Source organism: Bolinopsis microptera, chromosome 11 (assembly GCF_026151205.1).
Source record: "Bolinopsis microptera isolate Bmic1 chromosome 11, MBARI_Bmic_1.0, whole genome shotgun sequence".
NCBI classification, from domain to species: Eukaryota; Metazoa; Ctenophora; class Tentaculata; order Lobata; family Bolinopsidae; genus Bolinopsis; species Bolinopsis microptera.
In genome coordinates, this window is record NC_087082.1 from 8077785 (window position 1) to 8103898 (window position 26114).

The 26114-nt window shown below is 38.6% G+C and overlaps 1 protein-coding gene across 1 annotated transcript; it reads left to right on the forward strand.

The window, feature by feature from the left end:
- Positions 1-649: 649 nt before the first annotated feature.
- Positions 650-25397, forward strand: LOC134823098 (ras-related protein Rab-32-like). The gene is made up of 6 exons (XM_063834446.1): positions 650-740; positions 12153-12275; positions 13273-13380; positions 14027-14179; positions 16482-16625; positions 24573-25397. Exons 1-6 carry the CDS (start codon positions 738-740, stop codon positions 24690-24692), a joined length of 651 nt encoding a protein of 216 aa, XP_063690516.1. The 5' UTR covers positions 650-737; the 3' UTR covers positions 24693-25397.
- The last annotated feature ends 717 nt before the right edge of the window (positions 25398-26114 follow it).

The window sequence follows — 26114 nt, forward strand, 5'->3', positions numbered from 1 at the left end:
CAGTTTTGCGTTAATTGGCTTAAATAATCCGTCATTGTTGGCAAAAACTTTGATTAGACAAACACATGATTTGTAGATTATGGCAACACCTCCACCTGATTTGTCTTTGCGATACACTTGGTAAAGTTTATAGCCCCAGGGAAACAGTGGCCTAACGTTGCATGTTGCCCACCCCCCCCCCCTCCCAGTGGCGAAACATATCAGTGTCATGTGTGCGGCCCCCGCTAAATAATACCACCACCCTCCCCTTTGCCTTTTAAATGTTTCTAATATCCTGGTTTTAGAGAATGCACTAGTAAAATTTCTAAAAAAGTGTTTTTCTAGAGCAAAACGCGCAGTTTTGCTAGTACTTCAAAAATTGTCCCATATTCATACAACGATTTGGCGACCCCCGCCCCCCCCTCCCCCCCCCCCCCACACAGCGGAGTCAGCGGGCCCTTCCTTACTCCACTGTCTGCAAAGAAGCCTTAGTTTATTGGTCAACTACTATCACAAAATCATACCTTCTTTTACTTTCTTGAAGGTAACAAGAGCATCCCAGTCTTAAATCTAGACTACCTCTTTTTTCACTAGGAATTATACACATTCAATTATTTGAATTTAAATAAAATATTGAGCCTTGTACCATATATGATAAATTTTGATTTTGAATAACTTTAGCAAGTTCGAGAACTACCAGTGGTGATATTTGAGGATCCTTTCAAGCTTATCTACACACTATCTTAGCTGTCAAGAGAATGGTAAGTTTCAACAAATTTCCATATACAAATAGGGTAAGTAATAAATCGGGCATGCAATAGTTTGTCGAAGACCGGTAGTGGGTCTTAACGTATATTATCTTCAACTTGCTTTATACCTGTATAATATTAAAGATGGCTGGTATCAATGGTATCAGCCAGTGGTGGTACATTTCATTATTGATAACATTTTTAGTTGAAGATATTAACTTCGTTCATGGTGATCCTCACATTGCAACTAATTATACAAATCAAAACTCTTATTTAGATATAAAGTTATGTATTTAAACTTTCATGCATTCGTCCCAAATGCCTGAAAGTACCCACTACCTTTACTACATTCAGTACCGGGAGGGCGACAATTGATCCCCCAACAATTGACCCCACGACAATTGACCCCCCGACAATTGACCCCAAATTATATTGTCGGGGGGTCAATTGTCGGGGGGTCAATTGTCGGGGGGTCAACTGTCGGGGGTCAATTGTCGGGGGATCAATTGTCGGGGGGTCAATTGTCGGGGGGTCAATTGTCGGGGGGTCAATTGTCGGGGGGTCAATTGTCGGGGGTTCAATTGTCGCGGTACCTCAGTACACACTACCTGTACTACATTCAGTACCCACTACCTGTACTACATTCAGTACCCACTACCTGTACTACATTCAGCACCCACTACATGTACTACATTCAGCACCCACTACCTGTACTACATTCAGTACCCACTACATGTACTACATTCAGTACTCACTACCTGTACTACATTCAGTACCTACTACCTGTACTACATTCAGTACTCACGACCTGTACTACATTCAGTACCCACTACCTGTACTACATTCAGTACCCACTACCTGTACTACATTCAGCACCCACTACCTGTACTACATTCAGTACCCACTACCTGTACTACATTCAGTACCCACTACCTGTACTACATTCAGCACCCACTACATGTACTACATTCAGTACCCACTACATGTACTACATTCAGCACCCACTACCTGTACTACATTCAGTACCCACTACATGTACTACATTCAGTACTCACTACATGTACTATAACATTCAGCACCCACTACCTGTTCAGTAGCTAGATGGTAGCGCTGCTTCCACCTGACACCTAGACACTGCACTAGGAATCTGTAAAGTAGATTAGATTACTCTCCTTCTCCTATATATATATTATATATATATTCTACTTTAACGAGTATTATATACAGGGTGGCCCAAAAGTGACTACCCACACGCAACCTTTTGATAACTCACGTAATTCGTCTCCAAATTGCACCAAAATTTCAGATATTATAGATATGGGTCAAACTTAGATTTTCTAAAGGTTTCGTAAGCCACGCCCAATTACAGTGGGCGTGGCGTGACACTCCCTCTTTTTCACTATTGTCTTCATAAAATGAGAACGCTTTAAGCTAAGAACTCACAATTTTTGCACACATTTGGCTTGATAATTTAAAACCTTTCCCAAAGTTTCAAGTTCATTGTTCAAAATTTGGCTGTGTAATGACCATTTCAAAATCCATCAGATACGTGATCCGAGCACTCAGTCAGTGATCTCGTCACTTGGTTAATATACTGGTATATATACTTCTTAACGTGATGTTACAGCGGTAGTCCTTTCTGTAACCCTATTTGTCTGAACTAAGAGGGAAGTAGTTTCCTAAGTTCATGGCCATTTCACGCGGTTTCCATTTAGTGGGACACGATCTATCGTTATGGCAAAATGTAAGGAACAGTAAGTAAAGTAACTTTATGATGTTATTTAAGATCAGGAGTTGGTTGGTTGGCCAGGAGAATACTCAAATGTAACAGGATTTCTCAAGATTGTATTTGGTGAATGTTAGTTGGAACAAACTCACCAATCAGAGAACAGTATTCACACCAAGTGACCCACTAGGCTTCTAAACACTGTATTATATATTTCATACTCAGCGGACATCTTGTTTCCTAACCTGTCACGTCTGTGGTAATAATAAGCGATTAATTGAGCCCCAGTGTCCTAGTCAGTATGATGATGTTAGTAACTCCCTACAAATATTATCTAACAGCACGGTCAGATGTGTGAGGTTGTGTGTAATCTAGGAACTACATTCAAATTTACGGCGCTAGTTTGTCGGCCACACTAACGTAGTCAGGAGGCTAGGTACTAGATCACGTGACCGATTGTAGCCAGCGAGAAGGACAGGATTTGACATGTGACCAAATTAGATTCAAAACCTTGCAGGTTTACTGAACTGAAAGGGTAGGGAAAGCGTGAAATTCACACCAAGCTGTAACTTGCCTTGTAGTGCCGTTTGTGTTACGTTTTATAATTCGTATTATTAGTATGTATTCTAATTATTGTCGTTGATCTCATTATATAGCTCCCTGTGAATTATGATTCAAGATAAACTTATCTGAATAGGGCAAACGACATTTCCTGTACAGTAAACAGCTGTGAGCTGCGGTATATCGGGGTTTTACTGGGTTATAAACACCTCCGGGTTAGAATAATCAGCCGGGCGGGCGGGATAGATTCTGATAATCCCGGCTCCCGCTGTTAGTTTTTTCCCGCTTAATAAATAACCCCAGCACAGCTTCTATAATCCCGCCCCGCTAATTTGGCTCAACAAGATTTGTTTTGATATTCCATGAGGATTTCATCCGCGCACTGTCACGTGTTTTGATGATGTGTATCACGTGACTTATTACTACGACGGCATTGGTAAAAATGTCACGTGACCTATGGCTATTTATAGTTCTTATAAATACACTTGATCTACGTATCGGTTTAATTGCAGGTGCTGGCAAAACTCCAGCACACTTCTTACATTACTTGGACTCTTACATTACGTGGACCAGTTCCAGAACTTGTCTAGACGGTTACATTTGTCCGGTAATTTTGTCGTAGCAATTACACTGTTTGATATGAGCCATGTATTATACAGTATAGTCGTCTACTTTGATGAAAATCATAACAATAATCGCATTGTATAGTGACAACACTATATAATGACAAGCACTTTATAATGACAGCTGATATTTGTCACTATATAGCGTACAAAACGCACTATAGTGACAAGGTCTGAAAGAACATCGTGGTTGTGGGTCGGATAGTTTTTTACTGTCTGTTCATGAAGCACCAGTCGAGCCTGACAGCCAGGAACAACACAGGCCCAGTAGGACTTTGTGATGACGGATCAGCTAGTGACGATCTGTAGCACGTTCGATGTTACTCGACCTTACTATTTGAAGACTATATGAGTTGTCAAACAAGGTGAGGTTTGCTGTTGAACTGGTTCTACGTTTTGATAGAATCACTGCAAGGTTTCCAAGCCTTGGGTGTGAAACAAATATAACGTTCAGATCATTGCTGGTCTTTCCGTGTCCGAGGATTTTCCACATATGGAGAATGATGAATCGCTCCCGCCTTCGTCGAAGAGACATCAGAGATAGATAGACCAGGCGATCCCAGTAGTGGAGATCGTGCATTCCTGATATTCTGGCGGTGAATGCTTCCTGTGCACTCTCCAGTTTTTGGATATCGCTGATACTTGAGGGATGCCATAATGGACAGCAATATTCAATCAGAATCCGCACCATCGATTTGTATAGTGTCAGCATGATGGAGTGAGATCGTGTGTGAAATACACTGAGAACCCATGATGCTTTTTGGCGAGCTTTATCTGCAAAGTGCAATGGCTCGTATGTGAGGGAACCAAGAGAGATCACTTGACACTATGACGCCTAAATCACTGAGCTGATGTATTGGCCCAATACAAGTGTAGTGTCTTTGGAAACTGAGTATTGATAATGTTCAACCACAAATGGAAGCTCAGATAGTACATATTGGTGGTTGAATTTGTGACACATTTTCTCAAATTTGTCTTTGTGAAGGGCCATATTATTTCTTTCAGACCAATCAATGACATTTTGCAGATCTTTTTGGAGGAGCTTTATGTCATGCTCTGATTTGATAGCAATGGATATGCGAGTGTCATCAGCAAAACATCGAACTATAAGAGTGCAATGTGCATGATACAATGTTCAATATCATTGATAAAAATCAAGAAAAAGATCGGCCCCAAAACCGTAACTTGTGGAACTCCGCTGATCATCAGTGCAAGGATGGACAGATGACCGTCAACAACAACTGCTTGTTTCTGGTCTGAGAGGAAAGATTCTATCCACTTTATGATTTTAGGATGAATTCCCTAGAGTTGGAGCTTTCTCAGTAAAGTTTGTGGTCAACTTTATTGAAAGCTCGAAAGCCTTGGCATAGTCGAGGTATATTGAATCAAAATCTGAATTGTTGGTTAGAGAATCCAAAACGTCATCAAAATGGCGGAGAAGTTGAGTAAGGCAACTCCGACCATATCTAAATCCGTGCTGCTTACTACATATTATGAGGTTATTGATCTCTAAATAGTTTAGGTCAGCTTTTTCTTATCACCCTCTCGTATACTTTAACCACATGAGAGGTGAGTGATATAGCTCGGTAGTTAGCTGGTTTGGGTCGACTATCCTTCTTCTGGAGAGGAAATACGTGTGAGAACTTATAGAAACTAGGGACCTCCCCAGTAACTAAAGAGCGGGACCAGATGTTGTGCATTGGTTCTGCTAGGGCTTTCTTGCAGTTCTTGAGAAGGGTGACTGGAATTTCGTCAGGACCTGATGCAGCATTAGGTTTGATGTTTTCAGTGGCCTTAATAGTTAATGATGTCGTCCACGGAGTAATTCAGCATATTGAAATATTTCTAAGAAAATTATTGAGATTTGAGCGATTTAAATATTTCTAAGAAAATTATTGAATGTGGCGCTAACGGCTAACTAATGTTTTCTTGATTTTAATGACATCAAATAAAAAAGTATTTGTAGCCCTTCTCGACAATTCCAGCAATAAAAGGAACATGAATAGTACATCTTACTACAGTTTGTAGAATGTATATGGCAGAGTGGCTCTCAAACAGTTGAAAAATAGCATTGATCTATTGAGAGCACATTCCATCTATTGATGAAAATGAGAAACAAGGCCTCTTGTTTAGTGGTAAGGAGTGTGACGCGTGACACGTGACCGTGACCGTGACCAAGACATGTGTTTAAAATATTTCCATCACGTTACATTACATAATTCTGAAACATATATTATATTTACAATAAATTATGCAATATCACAACAATACATTATTTATTATTATTATTATAAAACAGGATCTTACCGACAAAAATGATTCTTAAAAATACCTTAATGCGGTAAACTGTACCCTTGAAAAAGACAACAACAATACATATTATATATTATTCTTTTATTATAATACTAGAAAGCACGTGGTAACAGGGAGGAAGCTAATAGTATTCTATGAAATAAAGTTTTAATCGCATACAAAAATATCCACCCCAACCAAAAATACAGCCGATTTAAATGAAAACACTTTAAACACGACGTATTTAACAGAAAACCAAAATTACGTTAAAATATTCATTGCAAGTGCACGTGCGCGTTTCGACACCGTTACCATGGTTACTATACATACTTTTGAACGGTGTGGTCGTACAGTGTACGTACAAAAACAATTCTCTGAATTATATATTAAAATTCTTTTAGTTTGGACCGTTAAATTTGCAATAATGCTCTTAAATATATACTGACCACTCCTTGTCTACTTGAAAATGAAACCTGAGTAGGTCACATGACTAGGTCACATGACTAGGTCACATGACTAGGTCACATGACTAGGTCACTCCTTAACTCTGACTCTTATTTGTAGTATCCGCATTCCAACTTATTCATACTTGACTTAATTTCAAGAGTTCTTTTGTTTTGCAAATATGTTTCTAATTATTCAATTTATTCATAATACTGAATCCCAAAAAGTTTGTCCTTTCTTAGACTAACTACAATTACACAGCATTACCGAGAAAAGTTATTCTGAGTGTTGATTCTTTATATATGCAGAATTAAATTTGTTGATTACGTACATAATCCAAATTTTCTTTTTTACCCTCTGGGATAATAACGATTTGACAATATTTTAATTCAAATTCCAGTCAATTTCACTTCAATAGTGAATAGTGATACAATTACAATTTAGGAATGGATCGGGTATCTGATGGGGGGGGGGGACTTTTCGGACATGAACAAGCCAATTATGGCTATGAACGGAGCCAATTTAATGGAAGGTATAGTTTTGTAGCGGATATACGAATATTTTGCACTTTGAATTAGCATTATGCAGCGATCTGTGTAAGCTTGCTTATGGATTATGAAATTAGGGTTACAAGCATATAGTAGAATATATAGATTATTTTAATAGTCAATAATATCAGATTACTTCATCATCAATCACGGATCGGGAAATTAAGCATAAATGCTCGAATTTAACGAAATGCGACCACATTTCTTGTTTTCTGACAGATTCAAAGAATATAATGTTGAAACAGTATAAGATCAAAAAAATTAAAGATTCAAAGAATATAAGATTCAAAGAATATAAGATTCAAGAAATATAATATTCAAAGAATATAAGATTCATTATAAATACCATAAGAATATAAAAATATTATATATATAAATAAGAAGATAATACTTACTTAGATAATATTGTGGTAAGGTTTGCCAGGATGGTATAGTATATTAATTATTATATAGTTGTGCTGACCACCACTCACTTCTGGGAGTTGGTTCGTTTTGTAACAGCTTCAGTCGGTTATTTTGCAAACTTATAGTCTACCAAAATTTTAGTGAATTTTTATTTGATTTTTTATACCTGCTTTTTCTTCCTATACTACATACTTTACTTAACTTTTAAAATTTTTCTAATTATTTAATTTAAAATTTTTTACTCATCATTGTAGGGACCTTTGCTGATTGTTGAAATTCGACATCTAGCGTCATCTAGCGTCATCTAGCGTCATCTAGCGTCATCTAGCGTCATCTAGCGTCATCTAGCGTCATCTAGCGTCATCTAGCGTCATCTAGCGTCATCTAGCGTCATCTAGCGTCATCTAGCGTCGTCTAAATTCTAGCGTCATGACGCTAGTTACGCAACACTGTCGCCAGACGACAGCTATCGCTATTTGCACAGAATTTCTGGCTTTTTTGTGGGCGACATCTAGCGCTGTCTAGCGCTATCTAATGCTAGATGTCGCCGCTTCAGATGTCGTCGCGACATATAGCGACATTAAATAAAACCGAGAACCTTAGGGCTAAATCATTATACATCGTGACATGAAGATCTGGCTAACACTTAAAGGGTGGGGCTAACACTTAAAGGGTGGGGCTATATAGCGGTTGAAGTGCAAACAGGAAGTTAGATTTATTTGTGGGGGCTGCTTCTTAATTAATAGAACATGACATTGTTAGTATTCGTAAAATGCTTCCCTGACGTGACTTGTACATAAGAGAAAGCAAGTGAAAATTTTTCAAATGGTTTTTGTTGTCTCACCACCCTGAATGATGATTAATCACTCTACACTCGACTGTCACGTGACTTTTTCAACCCGTTTTCTAGCTGGCCCTGAACGACTATTCGAAACCCTAACCCTCTAATCTGATCCCAACCCTAACCCTAGCCCAATCCCTAACAAAAACATTTGCTCAAACCCTTACCCTCTAATCGAAGATGTCGAATTTCAACAATCGGTAAAGGTCCCATTGTAGTACCCACCAATTTAACTTCTTAAGCTGCCCCTCTCTTTAGCGAGTAAGGTGTGTGTTTACCTGTGTGTATGAAACACACCACTGTAACTCAACACCACATCATATGACTTTCTTATCTTCTCTGCATATTACTCACTAGACACATGGAGTTAAAGCAGGTTTAGTTAATCATTTTTATTAGCTTTTCAAACTTCTCCAAAAAACCTCTATGCGTAACTCATAATGAGACCATGTTAAGACCTCCTCCTCCTCCTCCTCCTCCTCCTCCTCCTCCTCCTCCTCCTCCTCCTCCTCCTCCTCCTCCTCCTCCTCCTCCTCCTCCTCCTCCTCCTCCTCCTCCTCCTCCTCCTCCTCCTCCTCCTCCTCCTCCTCCTCCTCCTCCTCCTCCTCCTCCTCCTCCTCCTCCTCCTCCTCCTCCTCCTCCTCCTCCTCCTCCTCCTCCTCCTCCTCCTCCTCCTCCTCCTCCTCCTCCTCCTCCTCCTCCTCCTCCTCCTCCTCCTCCTCCTCCTCCTCCTCCTCCCCCTCCTCCTCCTCCTATTTTATGTGTTAACACTTACTTGTGTAGGCTGAGTGTGTTAACACAAATTTAAGTTAACTGTTATGTTGACACTTTTTAAATTGTTCCAAGTCTGATACACTCTCTTTATTATCTTTCTTTCCATCACAAATTTACAACTTGGAATCATTTCTCTTTCTAAAATATAATCATAATTTGATGTTGTCTCTAAAACAGAATTAGTTTCCCCCATGTTACATGTCTCCGGGTTAACGTGACATTTCGCATTTCTCTATTCAGAAGACTTTGCTCCTTGTCTTGTACCACGCTTATTTGGGTTTTGATATCATTAACTGACATTCTCGGAATTTAGTGAAATAACCACAGATGACCATTTAGGATGTTTATTGTTTATCTTTTAACCTCTTATCATCCTCTTTATTACATTTATTTGTGGCTCCTTAGCCTACTTCTCATACTACTACTATACTTCATCAGACAATCTGCATTCTGCAGTACCACAAACTACTGCTCCTCCTCCTCACAAACTATTGCTTTATCAATTGTAGTATTCTAGATCTGACAGTATTCTTTTTTTTAGATATTTTACATTTTACGTTTTTATTTACGAGACATATTTTAATTTATACTTGACGAAATTCCGGTGACCTAAATGATTTGGGAACGAAAATATGGGATTTTTTGCCGAAAATAAACTTATTTCGTACCCCAAATTAAATCATGGTATTTGGGGATTTTTTTCATTTCTTTATTTTACAATTTAATAAAACCCAATATTTTATAAAATCAATAAAATAAAATATGAAATTTGAAAAATTACAAGTCAATTTCTTCTTGATCTTCTGGTTCAGGGACGTTTCTCTCTCCAGTGTAGTCCCAGGTGTGATACTAGTGTTCATTTGTTAGATGAATCATATTGATAACTTACTATATAATTGATAGTAAATCGACAAAGTCATAATTAAAGAAAATATGTGAAAATTAATTTGGGGAAAAACATTTTTTTTCGGAAAACCACCAACTTTTGTACCTTTTAAATATGTCTCGTAAGGTATCTCAGAGTATTACGTATATTGGCGCTAATATGGATTAGGGTTGTTCCAAATTGTGTACAAATAGGTAGGATCTACTGACACAGTGACAGGTAGGATCTACTGGCACAGTGCCAGGTAGAATCTACTGGCGCAGTGCTAGGTAGGATCTACTGGCGCAGTGCTAGGTAGGTTCTACTGTCACAGTGTTAGTTAAGATATACTGTCACAGTGCCAGTTAAGATCTACTGTCGCAGTGCCAGGTAGGATCTACTGGCACAGTGCCAGGTAGGATCTACTGGCACAGTGCCAGGTAGGATCTACTGGCACAGTACCAGGTAGGATCTACTGGCACAGTGCCAGGTAGGATCTACTGGCACAGTGCCAGGTAGGATCTAGTTGTCACCAGCTACCGGCCTTATGTTAACCCAAAAAACTACTCACATTCCTGTCAGTGGATTGTTATTCCTAAATATCGATGAATATTGATGAATATTAATGTTGTTCCACTTTCATATTAACATTTGACATATTATTGCACTATAATCACGATTCTTCAATTATAGGACCGCAGCAAATCATGACTTTCAACTGGGTAAGAATTTATGAGAAGGATGATTTCATTTGTAGCACCACGCCTCTTGTTTACCAGGTTATAAACCTCCTCCTCCTCCTCCATGCTTCTTGTTTACCAATGTCACTAAAATGTGTTAATATATTTATAATATTGGCGTTCAAAACGGTTTACAAAAGGTCACATAACAACGTTATTCCACAGTAACATTAAATCATATCTAATACATCAGGTATTTCTGAATGAAATTCTCTGAATAGGTTTCGCATTACACATAAGATGTTAGATAAATCACATGTGTTTCTAAGGCTCATTGATAAACTTGCCAACTGAGTGGATGACAGTTTGACAGTTATCATTCTTAGTCTGTTAATAAAGTCTTGTTTGTTCAAATACCAACAACCCTGCGCCATGTCACATGCAACCATGACAGTGCACTTTAATAATAACAACCTGTCTATCAGTACACAAAACTTTTCAGTTGAACTGAAATACAATAACTCCTGTATATCATCAATAAATATGTGACAGTTAGTAAGTTGGTCACAGCACTGATTGTATATGTTAACTGATTGTATATGCTGTACATCCCTACGTGTTATCTCTACAATGATAACTTTTAATTTACTCTCTGATATTAGGGTAACTAGTTATGTGACATCAGACATGCTGGTAATATAGATATTATATATTACATTGTAAATAATGTCGGATCAGCATTGCTAAAAAGTCAGAGTCCGAAATCCAAGTAGAAAATCCGTTACCATTAAAGTATTTAAACCAAAAATATCATGGTGCCGTTCTAAAGGCGTGTGTATAACGTTCAAGCTATTAGCTAACAAAAGATAGAAAAGCACGCACACCCTTACAGAAAAACAATGTGAAATGTGAAAATGCTTATGATTTGTCCGTTCGGGTGTGGTAAAGGAGTCAGAGATGTGATTGTGATGGTGTTTAAATGTAGAGTGCAAATGAAGCGGAGGGTTGGTGTTGTCTCGTACCGTGACACTTTACTATACTACTAATGTTCGTGTTTCTTATTTATTGGAAATCGTGTTGCACAGCTGAGCGACGAATTTGGTGAATTTTACTATGTGCTCCGGTAGAAAAAGGCTTTCCATGTCATGAAATAGCACAGACTTTGTGGGCTCCTTTATGTTTGTCCGTACACGAGTTAACCTTTAGTTACACAACTCCTTATATGGGCATTTCTTTAGTTCCAACCAGGGACAAAAGGATTTCGCGATTATTTTGGCCAAAATTCGCGATACCGCGATTTTTAACAGACTATACAAAGATACAATATACATTAAACTATACTTAAAATTTGTCGCAAATAATGGGAAAAATCGTGATTCCGTACATGCCGCGATTTCCTTTTGTCCCTGGTTCCAACTGGTTTTCCAAATTATTGTACCCAAAAAAGTGGCCTTGGAACGTAATAAAGGTAAATAAAGAAATAGTAACAGTTAAATACCAGCTGTTTACGGTTTTCGCCAATATGATGATGATGAAAATCACAACTATACTATACTATACTATATTATAGTAGTAGTACTATACTATATAGTATAGTACTATAACTAGTGACTACTATGTCTATATATAGTATATTCTATATAATACTAACCCCTGTAATTTCAGTCAGGGAACCCTAAGACAGAGCATCTGTTCAAAGTGCTTGTTATTGGAGATCTGGGAGTGGGAAAGACTAGTTTTATTAAGAGATATGTCCACCAGTTCTTCAGTGTCCACTACCGGGCTACTGTATCCTTTTGTAATGCAGATTTAGGGTGCTTGGACAACTCCGATTTATTTATTTCCAATTGTTGCTTGACGTATATTATAATGTGAACAAACCCCGATTAACCGCGACTTTTTTCCTTTCCACAGACTCCGCGACCCGCGTCGAATCTGTGTAGGTATCTCATTTTCTTGAAAATAAATTGAAGGAGAAATAAAAAGCCATATTTTGTAGACATTATAATATGCTTTAAATCGCACCTTGTCTCAACTTTATTCTGGTGTAGAATAAATGTTTGTAGTGTTTAGGGCTGTTCGGGAATTTACCCAGATGTTCTTGGACAACATATCCAATATCCAATGGTGGCCACATTCCACAGCATAATGTACCATAACCACTAAATACTAAACATAATGTAACTACTGAAGTTACTCCTCTACACCTGAAGAGAGAAGATAGCTCTCATCTTATGTTTATAAGGCACTTTAAATGAGTTGTTTAAAGCAATTTCTGGGTGGGTACCTTATTTTATATACCGAGAAACAGAGAAACAGTTAGTACCTTATTTTATATACCAAGAAACAGTTAGTTCCTTATTTTATATACCGAGAAACAGTTAGTACCTTATTTTATATACCGAGAAACAGTTAGTATCTATATTTTTCAACAGTTAGTACCGCAAAGGGAGTGGGTTAAGTGGGTCTGTCGAAAATTTTAAAATAACTCTTGGTCGACCTCCATGTCCGGCACTTGGTACCCGATCTGGGTAGTAGGGTGTTGTTCTTGTCTTATGACACCCCTATCTGGTTCGTAAGTTTGTGGAAATAAATAAGCCGCGGTAAATTAGCTTTTCCGGTTAATAAGGGGTTTACCTTGAATCCCGGCCTTAGGACAGATCTCGAATATACAGCATATCCCAAGTCACTCTACCAGGGTAATTATAAACACAGGGTAATTATAAACACAGTTAGGAAGGGTGGATAATGTTACAGTTTATTATTTCCTTAACTACCCTCATAGATAGGGGTAGACTTTGCACTGAAAGTTATAAACTGGGATGAAGACACACTAATCAGACTGCAGTTGTGGGACATTGCGGGACAAGAGAGATTTGGAAACATGACCAGGGTCAGTTTTATATAATGTTGGAGTAATGTATTCTTTAACGTTCCATGTTTAATCAATGATATTCAGTTTTTACACTAACTTTAACAAACTGAGCCTATGATTTTAACAAATTTAAGATTCAACCTAGAATTTGTGGAAGTTAAGAAAGTTAAAACAACTCTTTTAACCTTTTCTTATTTCTCGCAATAGTCTATATGGTTTGCTCAATCTTTAGGGTTGAGAATGTGACCAATATTTCCACATATCGCCATGTCAAGGAAGCATGTTAATTTATGTTAAACTGAAAAATTACAACTTTTCCATCATCTTCAGAACAACTCATTCTGAAGGTACGTACTTCACAGACGGCTTAAGCTCCTCGCATTATCTTAATTTAAGTTTTGAAATATATTTGTTTAAAAGGGTTTGTTAAAAAGTTTGTTAAAAAGGGTTTATCTGACGTTGAGCCGTTTCCACAGAATTTCTGAATAGTATCATTATGTGAAAATATTCCAATAAATCCCTGGTTAAACACGAACGGCCTCCTCCTCTTCAGTCCTCCTCATCCGTCGCCGCCGCCGTCTCCTCCACCGTCGTAATTTATAATGGTTATTGAGACGGCGTGTCCCCCTTTTAACAGTTCTGTATTATGACCGGCTGCTCCCAGGTATACTACAAGGAAGCAGTAGCTGCTATGATAGTGTTCGACTGTACCAGACAATCCACATTCGACGCAGTGCTGACGTGGAAAAACGACCTGGACAGTAAAGTGTTGTTACCAAATGGAGAACCTGTCCCCTGTCTTCTGCTCAGTAACAAGGTACTATTTAAGGGTATACACCAAAATTGGCCAACCCAAATGACCTCACAGGAAATTCAGTGACCATCTAGCGCACCGATTCCTGCCCAAAAAATTTGATTTCGAGAACAGTCATTTCTGTAATCGACCATTTCCTGGTCAAAGTGCATTTTTCGGAAAAACACAATTTGTTTCATGGAGAGGCTATAAATTAATCATTTCTTGTGGTATCGAGTTGAAATTTTGCTCGAAGTTTATTCATACCTAGTTCAAGATGTGTGTAAAATCTTGATATCTTATCTGAAAAGGCTGCGATTTTATAAATTTTTAAAGTCAAAAAGCTGAAATTGTCCTTTTCAGGCTTATTTTGACCAAAAAGTCAGTCAGGGAACATCGGATTGTTTTGATGCTTGACATGAAATTGTTCTCTGAATCCTGTCGCATTTTTTGATGACCTCAAAAATGAGTTTATTTAACTGAAAAGTTGATCTTTTGCACCTCAAAGCCAAAAAACAAATTTAGGCACATTTTTCGTCTATCATATTTACAGATTTTTCAAAAATTTCGATAGGAATGTGCTAGACATTAGGAAGTGAGCAAAATAACTGCAACTAACACATTTATATATGAGTTATGAACAATAAAACACCCTAAAATGCTTCCTTTAGTTATTACATGAGTAATTGTTACATGAGTAATTGTTACATGAGTAATTGTTACATGAGTAATTGTTACATGAGTAATTGAATTGTGCGAGCGATGTTGTATTGAACGTACTGAAAATCGAGTCTATCGCGCTTAGTGAAAATCGAGTCTAAAAAATCTTTCTTCCTGAACAGTTTTTGATCCATCACCCTGAAACTTTCAGGATATGTGCTAGGAATCATTTAAATGAGATTGTCCATACAAAATTTTGAGATATGCCTTTTAAAAGATTTTATTCGATTTTGAAAATGTTGGACCTCGGCCATAAATAGTTTCAATAGCAGAATACAATATATTGTATTTTCTGAGAAGTAAGGGTGGCTTTTTTGAGCAAATACTTAACTATCGATCATATTTTTAGTCATTATAAATTCAATTATACAATAATATACATAATATTATATAATTGATAAGACTCAATAACTTTATCAGAGCTACTTTAGTAATAGTCCGGTACTGGTAGGTTTGCTATATTACATTGTTCCTCTCATTGTATTTGTTCTGAACAAGGTGTAATAACACCACTACTACACCACTACTTGTACTCCACTGCTAACCCCTGCGTTTAATCAGTAGCTGTCTGAGCTAATGTCACTGTGTATAACACCACTGTGAGCAACTATAACAGTGCCCCACTGTTAGTGTATTGTAGTGTCTTTCAGTATATGGTGTTAACATTAGAAGTAGTCATGGAGAAAACCATGTACTTCGAGGTGACCCGCTTGTGACTCGAATAGTTTCGGCTTTTTACAGCCATCCACATTCCACAAGGGAGTATCACCTCAATAAATGTAATAGATTTGTAGTGTTGTAATTTGTTTTAAACTAATTACAACACTACAAATCTATTACATTTATTGTAAGATTCATCATATTACTTTGGGGTGACTGCAGCTACTAACCAACATCACTGATAACGTGTATTTTTCTCACAACGTAAACACACGCTCAAGACAACATGGTCTTAACTACATTCCTCCACAGTATCATTGAAGTAGCAAGTTGGTACAATCAAGTTGGCAACTTATTAAACATTAATACTAAACTCAGTAACAAGATAAATACAGTGCGGGATACCTTCATACAATAAGCTTATCAAGTACCAGTACCAGTACCAGTACCAGTACCAGTACCAGTACCAGTACCAGTACCAGTACCAGTACCAGTACCAGTACCAGTACCAGTACCAGTAAAAACAAGTGTAATATTAATTAGACCTAGAGAGTGAAATAATTTGATGAGTAACTTAATATAACCCAATATGGTAAAAGATGTTATGATGTTTTCTGAAAAAGGTGAGTAGAACTACAAAATACTTTCAACCTCATCAAAAATATAAATCCTGACCAAAGTTATGGGTCCTTGAAGGTCATGGCGTATATGTACGATCTTCATTGAAGTAGTCAGTAAAACAAGGACATGATACTATGTGTGGGGACTACGGACCCCATCATAACCCATTTCAAATTTGCCGCCTGGTTACATAGCACTGAAATACAATATAATTCAATATACTAATTCAAAGCAATGTAATCATAGTACACACCAGCCCAGACGCTCAACATTTTCTTGGCAGACATAAACCTGGCAGGTATAAACTAACATGTTTACGTTTCAGTGCGACGAGCCTAAAGACGGGAATCTCTCAAATCCTTCTTTTCTTGACAGTTTCTGCAAACAGGAGGGTTTTATAGGCTGGTTCGATACATCCGCTAAACACAATATCAACGTGTCAGAGTCCGCCACCTTCTTAGTTAAACACGTGAGTTCTAAATGAGTTAAGTTCTATGACTTTTACCATTCAGCTTGAAAATTCGTTAGACCCATTCTGGACTGGCAGTGAAAAGAGTTATAGTCAGGATGGTAGTCTAATAAAGGTAAAATCAGGCTACCTTGGTATAGCCACCCTGGTAATACAGCTAGTCTAGAATGAGAACACTCGCCAGGCTCGTTATGTACAGTCTATCCAGGGTGTACAGTTCGAAGGAAGTGATTCCCATAACACCCCTCTCAAACCCTCTTCAAGTTTTGAATAATGAAATAGTCTTTGTTTTTAAAGAAATTATTTAAATTCAGTGTTTTCGACAAAATAGACTCTGAATAAATAGAGCATTAAAAATATTCATCATATATGCAGTTCACATTTAAGAATAAATGTAATTCCTGAAGGAGCAAGCTGCAGCCCAAACCTTGGTTCTGATCTCCTGCACAGAGCAACCATACTCCTTCCCAAACACGTCCACCTCCATCTCCCCGAACTGTGTAGCCCAGTCTCTACACAGCATACCCGGGTATAGTCCGTACACTGCTAGCGGGGTCTTTGTTAACAGGATATAGTTCATCCCAACTTTGTGAGACTCAACCTGGACCTTCTGGAGAACTGTTCGTTTGTATTGAGGCACTTTATTGTGGAGACTATCCTTGTAGAGACTCTCCTTGTGGAGACTATCCTTGTATATACTCTCTTTGTGGAACCTTTCCTTTTGGAGACTCTCTTTGTGGAACCTTTCCTTTTGGAGACTCTCTTTGTGGAACCTTTCCTCCATCCAGTATGTGGTTCTCTCCTCTAGATCCTTACATTTGTCGTGGGCCAATCTTCCAGTTATGTGTTTATCTAAACAGGCCATGATTTGGGCTTTCAGCTCCGTGTTGTCCTCCGCGAAAGTGCTGTCCTCCAGGGACCTAGTAGTAGTAGTAGTCTCCTCCAGGGCCAGAGACGGCTCACAAATAACCTGGTGAATTAGGAGTAGGACCAAACTGAGAGACATGGCGTTCCCAGGGAGCGAATGTATAACTGCCACAAAATGTTACTCAAGGTAAAGTTTTAAAACGTTAAATGAGAAATCAATGTTCCACCTGCACTGTGTAGTGTGTGGGGGCGTGTCTTTTTAGAGAACTATTTGAAATGACAGGTGTTATAATGGGAGGGGGGCTGGTATGTAGGGGGACATTGTTCTAATTCCTTCTCTAAGGGATAATCTTAGATCATCTGGCCAATAACGCAGTCGTTATTTCGACTGTAAATCTTTTTAATTCGTGATTAAGCAGCTGAATATAAGTATATAATTAGTAGCAATATCACCGTAACAGTCTCTCCTAGTTAACTTTATTACTGCAACTAATCTTCTCTGGATACTATTAGTGAGGTGGTTGATGGATGACCTCAATGTAGATCGATCAAGAGACTAATTATTGTTCAGCAGCTGTCGGAGATCATGACGTTTTTCAACAAGCTGTGATGTTTCGTACGGGATTTAGGTTTTGGGCCGATCGAAGCACGAATATGAAACATAAGATTTTATCTCTGTCTAATCTCAGTAGTATAGTAGTACTGTAGTATAGCTCACGTTTTAGACTCTACGGCGTGACACTCTACAGCAGCGTACAAAACAGGACTCTACGACGTGGAGATGTGATAAAACAGGACTCTACGGCGGCAAACAATTTTCCTATTTTCGATAAAAATAGATCAAATTTTATATTTGGTCACTAGTCACTAGTCACAGGAAGCGTATTTTAAAAGTCAGTTTTTATCGCATCAAGAAAATATCCATCCCGACCTAAGAAACAGCCGATGAAATTGTAACACTAACAAAACTAGTAAACACAACGGTATGACAACAAAACGACTGATAATGTTATTTTAATAATCTTTGAACGTGCACGAGCAACACCGTTACTAAGCAACTTTTAATTTTCACCGAATTTGCACGTGGGCGGTCACACATAAAACATTATGCCATTAACTGGGCCTGATTGGTTTCTACTTGCTAGGGTCGTTAAGACCCTCAACTCATCTGACAGGGTCGTTATCGTAATAAAATAACGATATGCAATCTGCATGTTTACGTTGTAGAGTCCTGTTTTGTACGGCGTCGCCGTAGATTCTCACGCCATAGAATCCCGGACCCATAATTGCTTGAGCTACGTAAAAACTTGAGATGTCATCATTTAACTTTAGAACTACCAATCAATTTTTTCCTTTTCACCCTTTTGAAAAAAGGCAATAGTGAAAGGTTACGAATGGAGGTTTTTGCAGAAAAACGTGGATTTTGAGAACGAGATAGGTGGGTTTAAATATGTCGTGTGTCCTTCCTTCCGTTCGTCACCATGCAACGAAAAAGTTGGGCGCGCGCGAGGATTGCTTGCGGAGATGTGATGTATAGATAGCCTGTGATCTATGAATGCGCGGCGCGACTATGTTTTAATGTATATGATGCATGTAATGTATAATATTACTATTACGTAATACGCCCAATTTGTACGTGGCACGCGTAGTGTATTGAGATACAAGTTACAGATACAAGTTAAGTTCTACGGCAATTGAACTGAATTTCAAGTGTTTCCCGTATTTGATGCATAATTTATCAATATTATTATCATGAAGATTGAAGTGAGCTGATTGGAGCTTATACTTAAATTTATAGTAAATGTGAAATGGAAATCTAGCGTCCGCCAAAACGAAACAACGGGCGCAATTCTTGTTACAGAATGAAGTTTAGGCAAATGGATTAAAAGTTATCCAAAAAGAACATCCTTGCAAGACTTTTGAAACACCCTGTATTATGTTAAATATTATAATTTATATGTTACATATTGGCAAGAGATTATTTATAATCCCAGGGAATAGTGATCGTGAAGGCGGTGAAGCCATTAACCTCTCCTATTCCAATGACCATAGTGCGTGATGAAGAATCACATCCTTTTCGAGGTGCTACTATTAAGCATTGTAATCTGTCCTGGGTGACTCCAGTTTAAACAGATGACGTGCAACTAAACACTATGGATCTAGACAGGCAAAGGTCGATAAAAAACCGGGTGCGAGATGCTAGCAACTTCTCCTCTCTAAAAATTTGCTGCAGAAACATCACAAAGTAACAACAAGAAACGGTGTGTGGCTCCCTCTGCAAGGACGGATGATACCAGTATGAAGGTGGCGGGGCAAAGCCTAAGGGACCCCCGTGGCCAGATGAGTGTTGGGAGAACACGTCATTGTAGCAGATTTATTTCTCCACAGATCACCCATGTGGACTCCGACTCTAATAAGAAACAGCCAGCGAATTATTCTAAAACAGGTCTTACATTTGGGACATGGAATGTATTATCTCTGACAAGTAGTTCAAGTCAGTTGTTCCAGCTATCAGAGAATATCTCTGAGTATAAGTTGGACTTGCTGGGTATAACTGAGACCCATATGCCTGGTACAGGATCAGAGCTACTGGATAATGGCTCCTTACTTATTTATTCAGGGAGGACGGACGGTATAAGAAGGCGAGGTGTCGGTCTTACCCTTTCAAAGAAGATTAAAAATTCATTAATTTCCTATCTACCAATATCTGACCGTTTGTTGAGTGCAAGGCTGCATAGTCAACACCTGAACATCTCTGTTGTTGTGGCATATGCGCCAACTGAGGGGGCTTCAGATAATGATAAGGATGAATTCTACCAGCAGTTGTCAAGTGCATTCGATGAGCTACCCCGACATGATCTAAAATTACTGCTCGGTGATCTTAATGCTAAGGTCACATCGGACTGCAGTTCTATGTCAGGTGTCATCGGTGGGCACTCGCTTCACAGCTCATCAAATGACAATGGTACCCGATTGTTGGACTTTTGCATTGCCCACCAACTTACCATCGGTGGCACTATGTTTCAGCAAAAGGATATACATAAAGGTACGTGGAGATCACCTAATGGTCGTACTGTAAACCAAATAGACCACATCTGTATCAGTAAGAAGTTTGGAGGCTCTTTGCTAAATGTAAAAGTTTGTAGGGGGGCTGACATTGGGTCTGATCACTATTTGGTAAGAGCACGACTGAGAATGAAGCTTATGTCAGTGAAAAAGAAGCAGGAACGTAAGCTTGAGATTCCTGCTATTGAGCATCTGCGTGATCATTCACTTGTTTCCGAATACAATATTGTTCTGAGAAACAAATTTGACTGTTTGGAACCTGAGGTTGACCTGGAATCAATGTGGGACAACTTTAAGACAACTGTCCAACAAGTTTCCATGGAAATTCTTGGGCAAAGACCTCGTAAAAAGAAGGACAGGCACCAATCTCAGAAGACAAAAGAATTATTGAAGAACCGTAAGGAATTTAAGCGTAAAGACCCTAATTCGAACGCTAACAGGTCAGAGTATTCTAGATTGAATAAGCTCTTTAAAAAAAGTAGCAAGATGGACGATAACAACTGGGCACGTAGAATGGCCAATGACTTGGAAGAAGCTGCGAGAAAAGGTCAGCAACGTGAGGTATGGCAGAAGATCAATGTCATATCTGGAAAGAAGAAGAAGCAGTCAACTGCAGTTAGAGACGTATCTGGCCAGTTGATTGCCGACCCTCATGCCCAGAAAGAAAGGTGGAAAGAGCACTTCTCTAGGCTATTGAACCCTCCCCCGCAAGAGGCCAATATTTCTGACCTAGACAACATCCCTCCGCAACCCAGTTTTGACGACCTTTCCGATTCGGATGAGGCTCCTACAAGAAACGAGATTGTTGATGCCCTCAAAAAACTCAAGAATCACAAAAGTCCAGGAGTGGATGGTATCACCAACGAGCAACTTAAGTATGGACAGGATGGATTGGTTGACCAACTAGTTGTGTTGTTCAAGAAAGTGTGGGAAGATGAGAAGATTCCTGAGGATTGGTCCAAAGGTGTTATTATTATCGTTGGAAAGAAAGGTGACACCTCTCATTGCGCTAACAACAGAGGCATTACATTAAGATCCACAGCCTCGAAGCTCCTGCAGATGATACTCCTGCGGAGACTTAGCAATGGCATGGAAAAATTTCTCCGGGAGAATCAAAGTGGTTTTAGACAGAATCGCTCATGTATTGACCAGGTTTATTCACTCCGCTGTATTATACACCAATGCATTGAGTATAATATTCCTCTGTATATTAATTTTGTTGATTTCAAAGCAGCTTTTGATTCGATTGACAGGCAGTTCATTTGGAGAAGTATGCAGCACTACGGCTTACATGACAAGTACATTACAATTATGAAGGCGTTCTTTACTCACACAGTTAGTGCTGTTAGGGTCAATGGAGAGGTTACAGGTTGGTTTGATGTCAACTCGGGAACTGGGCAAGGTGATATACAGGGACCACCAGTCTTCAACTTTTGTTTGAATTTTTCAGCATACCTTATGGAACTAAACAAGGTCATTAGTAAGGGGGCTCTATTACAGCTGCCAGCCCCCGGGGTAGAAGAAAAACATCTCTTGGACACTGATTACGCTGATGACATGGCCATGTTAGATAACTCAAAAGAAGGGCTGCAGGAAACCACTGACCTTCTCTGCAAATACAGTGCCTATGCGGGTCTGAAGATTAATGCTGGCAAAACACAGAGCATGGTTGTCAGTAAAAGTGCATCGCAGAGGCCATATTCTAAAGACGACACTATGGACATCAGTGTGGAAGGTCTCCCAATACAGCAGGTCAGCAGTTTCACTTACTTGGGCGCTATCATCAGTGGGAATGGAACAATTGACAAAGAACTGTCAGCTCGAATTCAAAAGGCCTCTGGGGCATTCTATCAGCTTAGCAGTATATGGTACAGTCGCAACATCAAGACACCAACTAAAATCAGGATATACAAAGCGGCTGTCCTCACTATACTGCTATATGGAAGTGAGGTATGGAATACCACTCAGACGCAGATGAAAAGAATCGAGGTGTTCCATCATAGATGTCTGAGAAGAATCCTGAAAATCAAATGGTTTTATCACGTATCTAATGCTGACGTACTTAAGCGGGCTAACATTGCCCCTGTTGATACTTTCGTACGAGCAGCTAGGCTCCGATGGTTTGGCCATGTGGTGAGGATGCCAGAAGAAAGAATTCCCAACTATCTTCTGCACTGGATCCCAAAACATGGTAAAAGATCAAGAGGCAGACCTCGGAAAAACTGGTTGTCATGCGTCCGGGAGGATGCAGCAATCTTCACAGGTGTCGATAACATCACGATAGAAGATGCAGAACAACAAGCTACAGATAGGGTTCACTGGAGAGGTCTAATACACCGGAGAAAGGAGTTACTATGTGGTGCAGGCCACTCCAACGACTAGGAGGAGACCTTTTCAAGTACAAGTAAGTTACATATTACGATGCTTCTAATTTGAAAATAGCTGGTGATTCCGTGTATTGCGACAAAGAGATAATGCTCTTTTTAGGTAAGGGAAATTCGTCCACATATTATGTAACATATTATTACATCACAGTATAAATTATGATATAACGTCTTCTACAAATTTCTCTATAATTACCTATCTCATTGCATGTACAATATTCCACATTCCGTTCCTTCCTTACACTTTCACAGACATTAATTACATAAATCTAATAAACCCTCTTGAAATCCTATTTTTTTAATGATGTTTAATGAGGAGTCCTAACTCTCCTCACGTCCGTAAATGGAGTTTTCTTTGTATCATATTATGTGAGAATTACATTAACATATATATATAATATGTTAATGTTAATGTTATATAATTACTATTGTGACGGTACATTAGAACTAGACAGAAACAAAGTGTGAAGGGCCTGAACATTAATATATAATATATATATTATATATAATTATATATAATTATATATAATAACATAGCAGTATATATAATATATATATAGCAGTATATATAATATATAATAACATAGCAGTATTCCGGAGGTCTTTATAATTCTCTCCGTGAATTACATCCCGAAAAGTTGTGAACACTGGTACCTGATAATATCCTGCAAGAGTTGCCACAGTGTTTAGTGAGTGTTATCAGGACAGACTGTGAGTCACCGCAGACAGGGAAGTTTTATCTTACTATATATAGTCTATATCTTAGTCTATAGTCTATATCTTATAGTCTATATCTTAGTCTATATCTTACTATATATATATAAAGCGAGACGATAAATTTATCTGAACTGGTTCCACGGAATGAACAAGGAAACAAAGACCAAGTTCGTGAAGTTTGACGTAGTTGAGTTCTACCCCTCAATAACGGAAGACCTGCTCGACAAAGCCATACAGTTCGCCATGCAGACCATCGAACTCAGCCCCAGGGATATTGAGATTATAAAGCACACAAAAAATGCGCTTCTCTTCCATAACGGCGATGTCTGGGAAAAGAAAAACAGGAATTTTTACGTCACTATGCGATTATACGATGGCGCCGAAACATGCAAACTAGTCGGCATATACATGCTCAACCACGAGCAATGATTGTTGGAACGAAATTTTGATCGGTTTGTGGTGAATACTTTGTGTTTAAAGTTTTTTACATTGAAATCGGCTGCATCTTCGGTTGGAATGGATATTTTTGGATTCGATTAAAACTTTTTTTCAAAGAATACTACTAGCTTCCTCCATGTTACCACGGGTTTTCTAGTTATAGTTTAAAATGTGTATTATAGTATAAAATGTGCATTGTAGTATGAAATGTTTATTATAGCATAAAATGTGTATTATAGTTGCTACTTTATTCTTAACTGAAGAATGAATACCCATCTTGGAAATGATCACCCTCTAGACTAGTGACGCTACATTTAAGGATGCTCTTGGATAAAAAATACGATTAATTTCATTCCACTTGTATCAGTATACGTAGTTTAGCAGGCTTTGACTGTACGTGTAAAAATTGTACATATTTTAAACCTACAAATGTATTACTCCTGATTCTCACTTTATAACACCTGATACTCTGCAGATATTGGAGACGACAGAATCCATGAACCTACAATCTCCTCGCACAGATTCCGCGCTGAAAGTGGCAAATGGCCACGGAAATGGGCATGTAAAAGAAAAGAGCTCCAGTTGCTGCAGTTAGAAAGAAAGAGAGAGACGAGGTTATAAAGCCAGTGACTCCGAGTGAAAAACCACACAACTTCCTCCTGTAATCCTGATCTTAATGTCACACCTGCTCTCCCAATCCGATGTGTTGGAATAATTTACATTGATTCGTGTTCTGTACCCACGTGTTTTACCACGTGTCTATGACAGTGCCGACGTGTTTTACCACGTGTCTATGACAGTGACCACGTGTTTTACCACGTGTCTATGACAGTGCCCACGCGATACCCAGCAAATGGTGTGGACACCGCTCAGATACTGTTATCTCGGGTACTCTGAGCATGCGAAGATTGAGATAAACAGTTATAATAGATTTGTTAGGAATTATATTTGTTTGTTAAATGTTAATGCCCAGTACATAATATTACATCACGCGAGATTGTTATTTCGGTTTACAAATTTTCCATCCACTATTTTTAGACTGACAAAACATGTTTTTAAACTAAAGAGGAATAATAAAAATATAAATAATTAAATTAAAATACCAATTCCTCGAGTACAGTGATTGAGGTTAAAAATTAAAATTTGGCGACTTACTTTTTTAATCTACTACTACAATACTACTCCGGTGGTGGTTAAAAATAAAAATCTTCCATTTTAAGATGTATTTTATTCGTGCAGTTATTTTTATGATTTATATGTGTTTGATTTCAGATTTCATTCATTAAATATTATATAATACAATTCTGACTTTCACTAAAGCGTCACTTTATAGTAATGAGAGTGGGAACTTACACGTGCAGTGATTATTCGAACAATATTTTGTTGTCATATTACGATGTGTTTAGAATGATTTACAAAATAATCAGCTGTATCTTCGGTAAGGAACGAACTATTTCATGCGAGTACGGGGTACAGGAGTACGGGGTACAGGAGTACGGGGTACAGGAGTACGGGGTACAGGAGTACGGGGTACAGGAGTACGGGGTACAGGAGTACAGGGTACGGGGTACAGGAGTACGGGGTACAGGAGTACGGGGTACAGGAGTACGGGGTACAGGAGTACGGGGTACAGGAGTACGGGGTACAGGAGTACGGGGTACAGGAGTACGGGGTACAGGAGTACGGGGTACAGGAGTACGGGGTGCGGTGGACACAGTGCGTACGTAGTATTATGTGAAGTACCATGCAGTCTGCACTGGAGCTTTAGTGCACTAAGTTGAGATCTTAGTTAATTATAATTATATTAAAATGCCTTCCTGGAGGTATTTCTACTCAATATGCTAGGAACTCTGCTTTATTTAATGTAGTTTATACCATAGAATCGAATAAAATTGATCGGGTAATGATTGGATCAACTTTTATGAGTATTTTGATTGAATATCTTTTCTGAGAATCTCTGAAAAAAGCCGCTAATTCTAAATGGGTGCATTATAATAGATAGTGATTAGTGATTAGT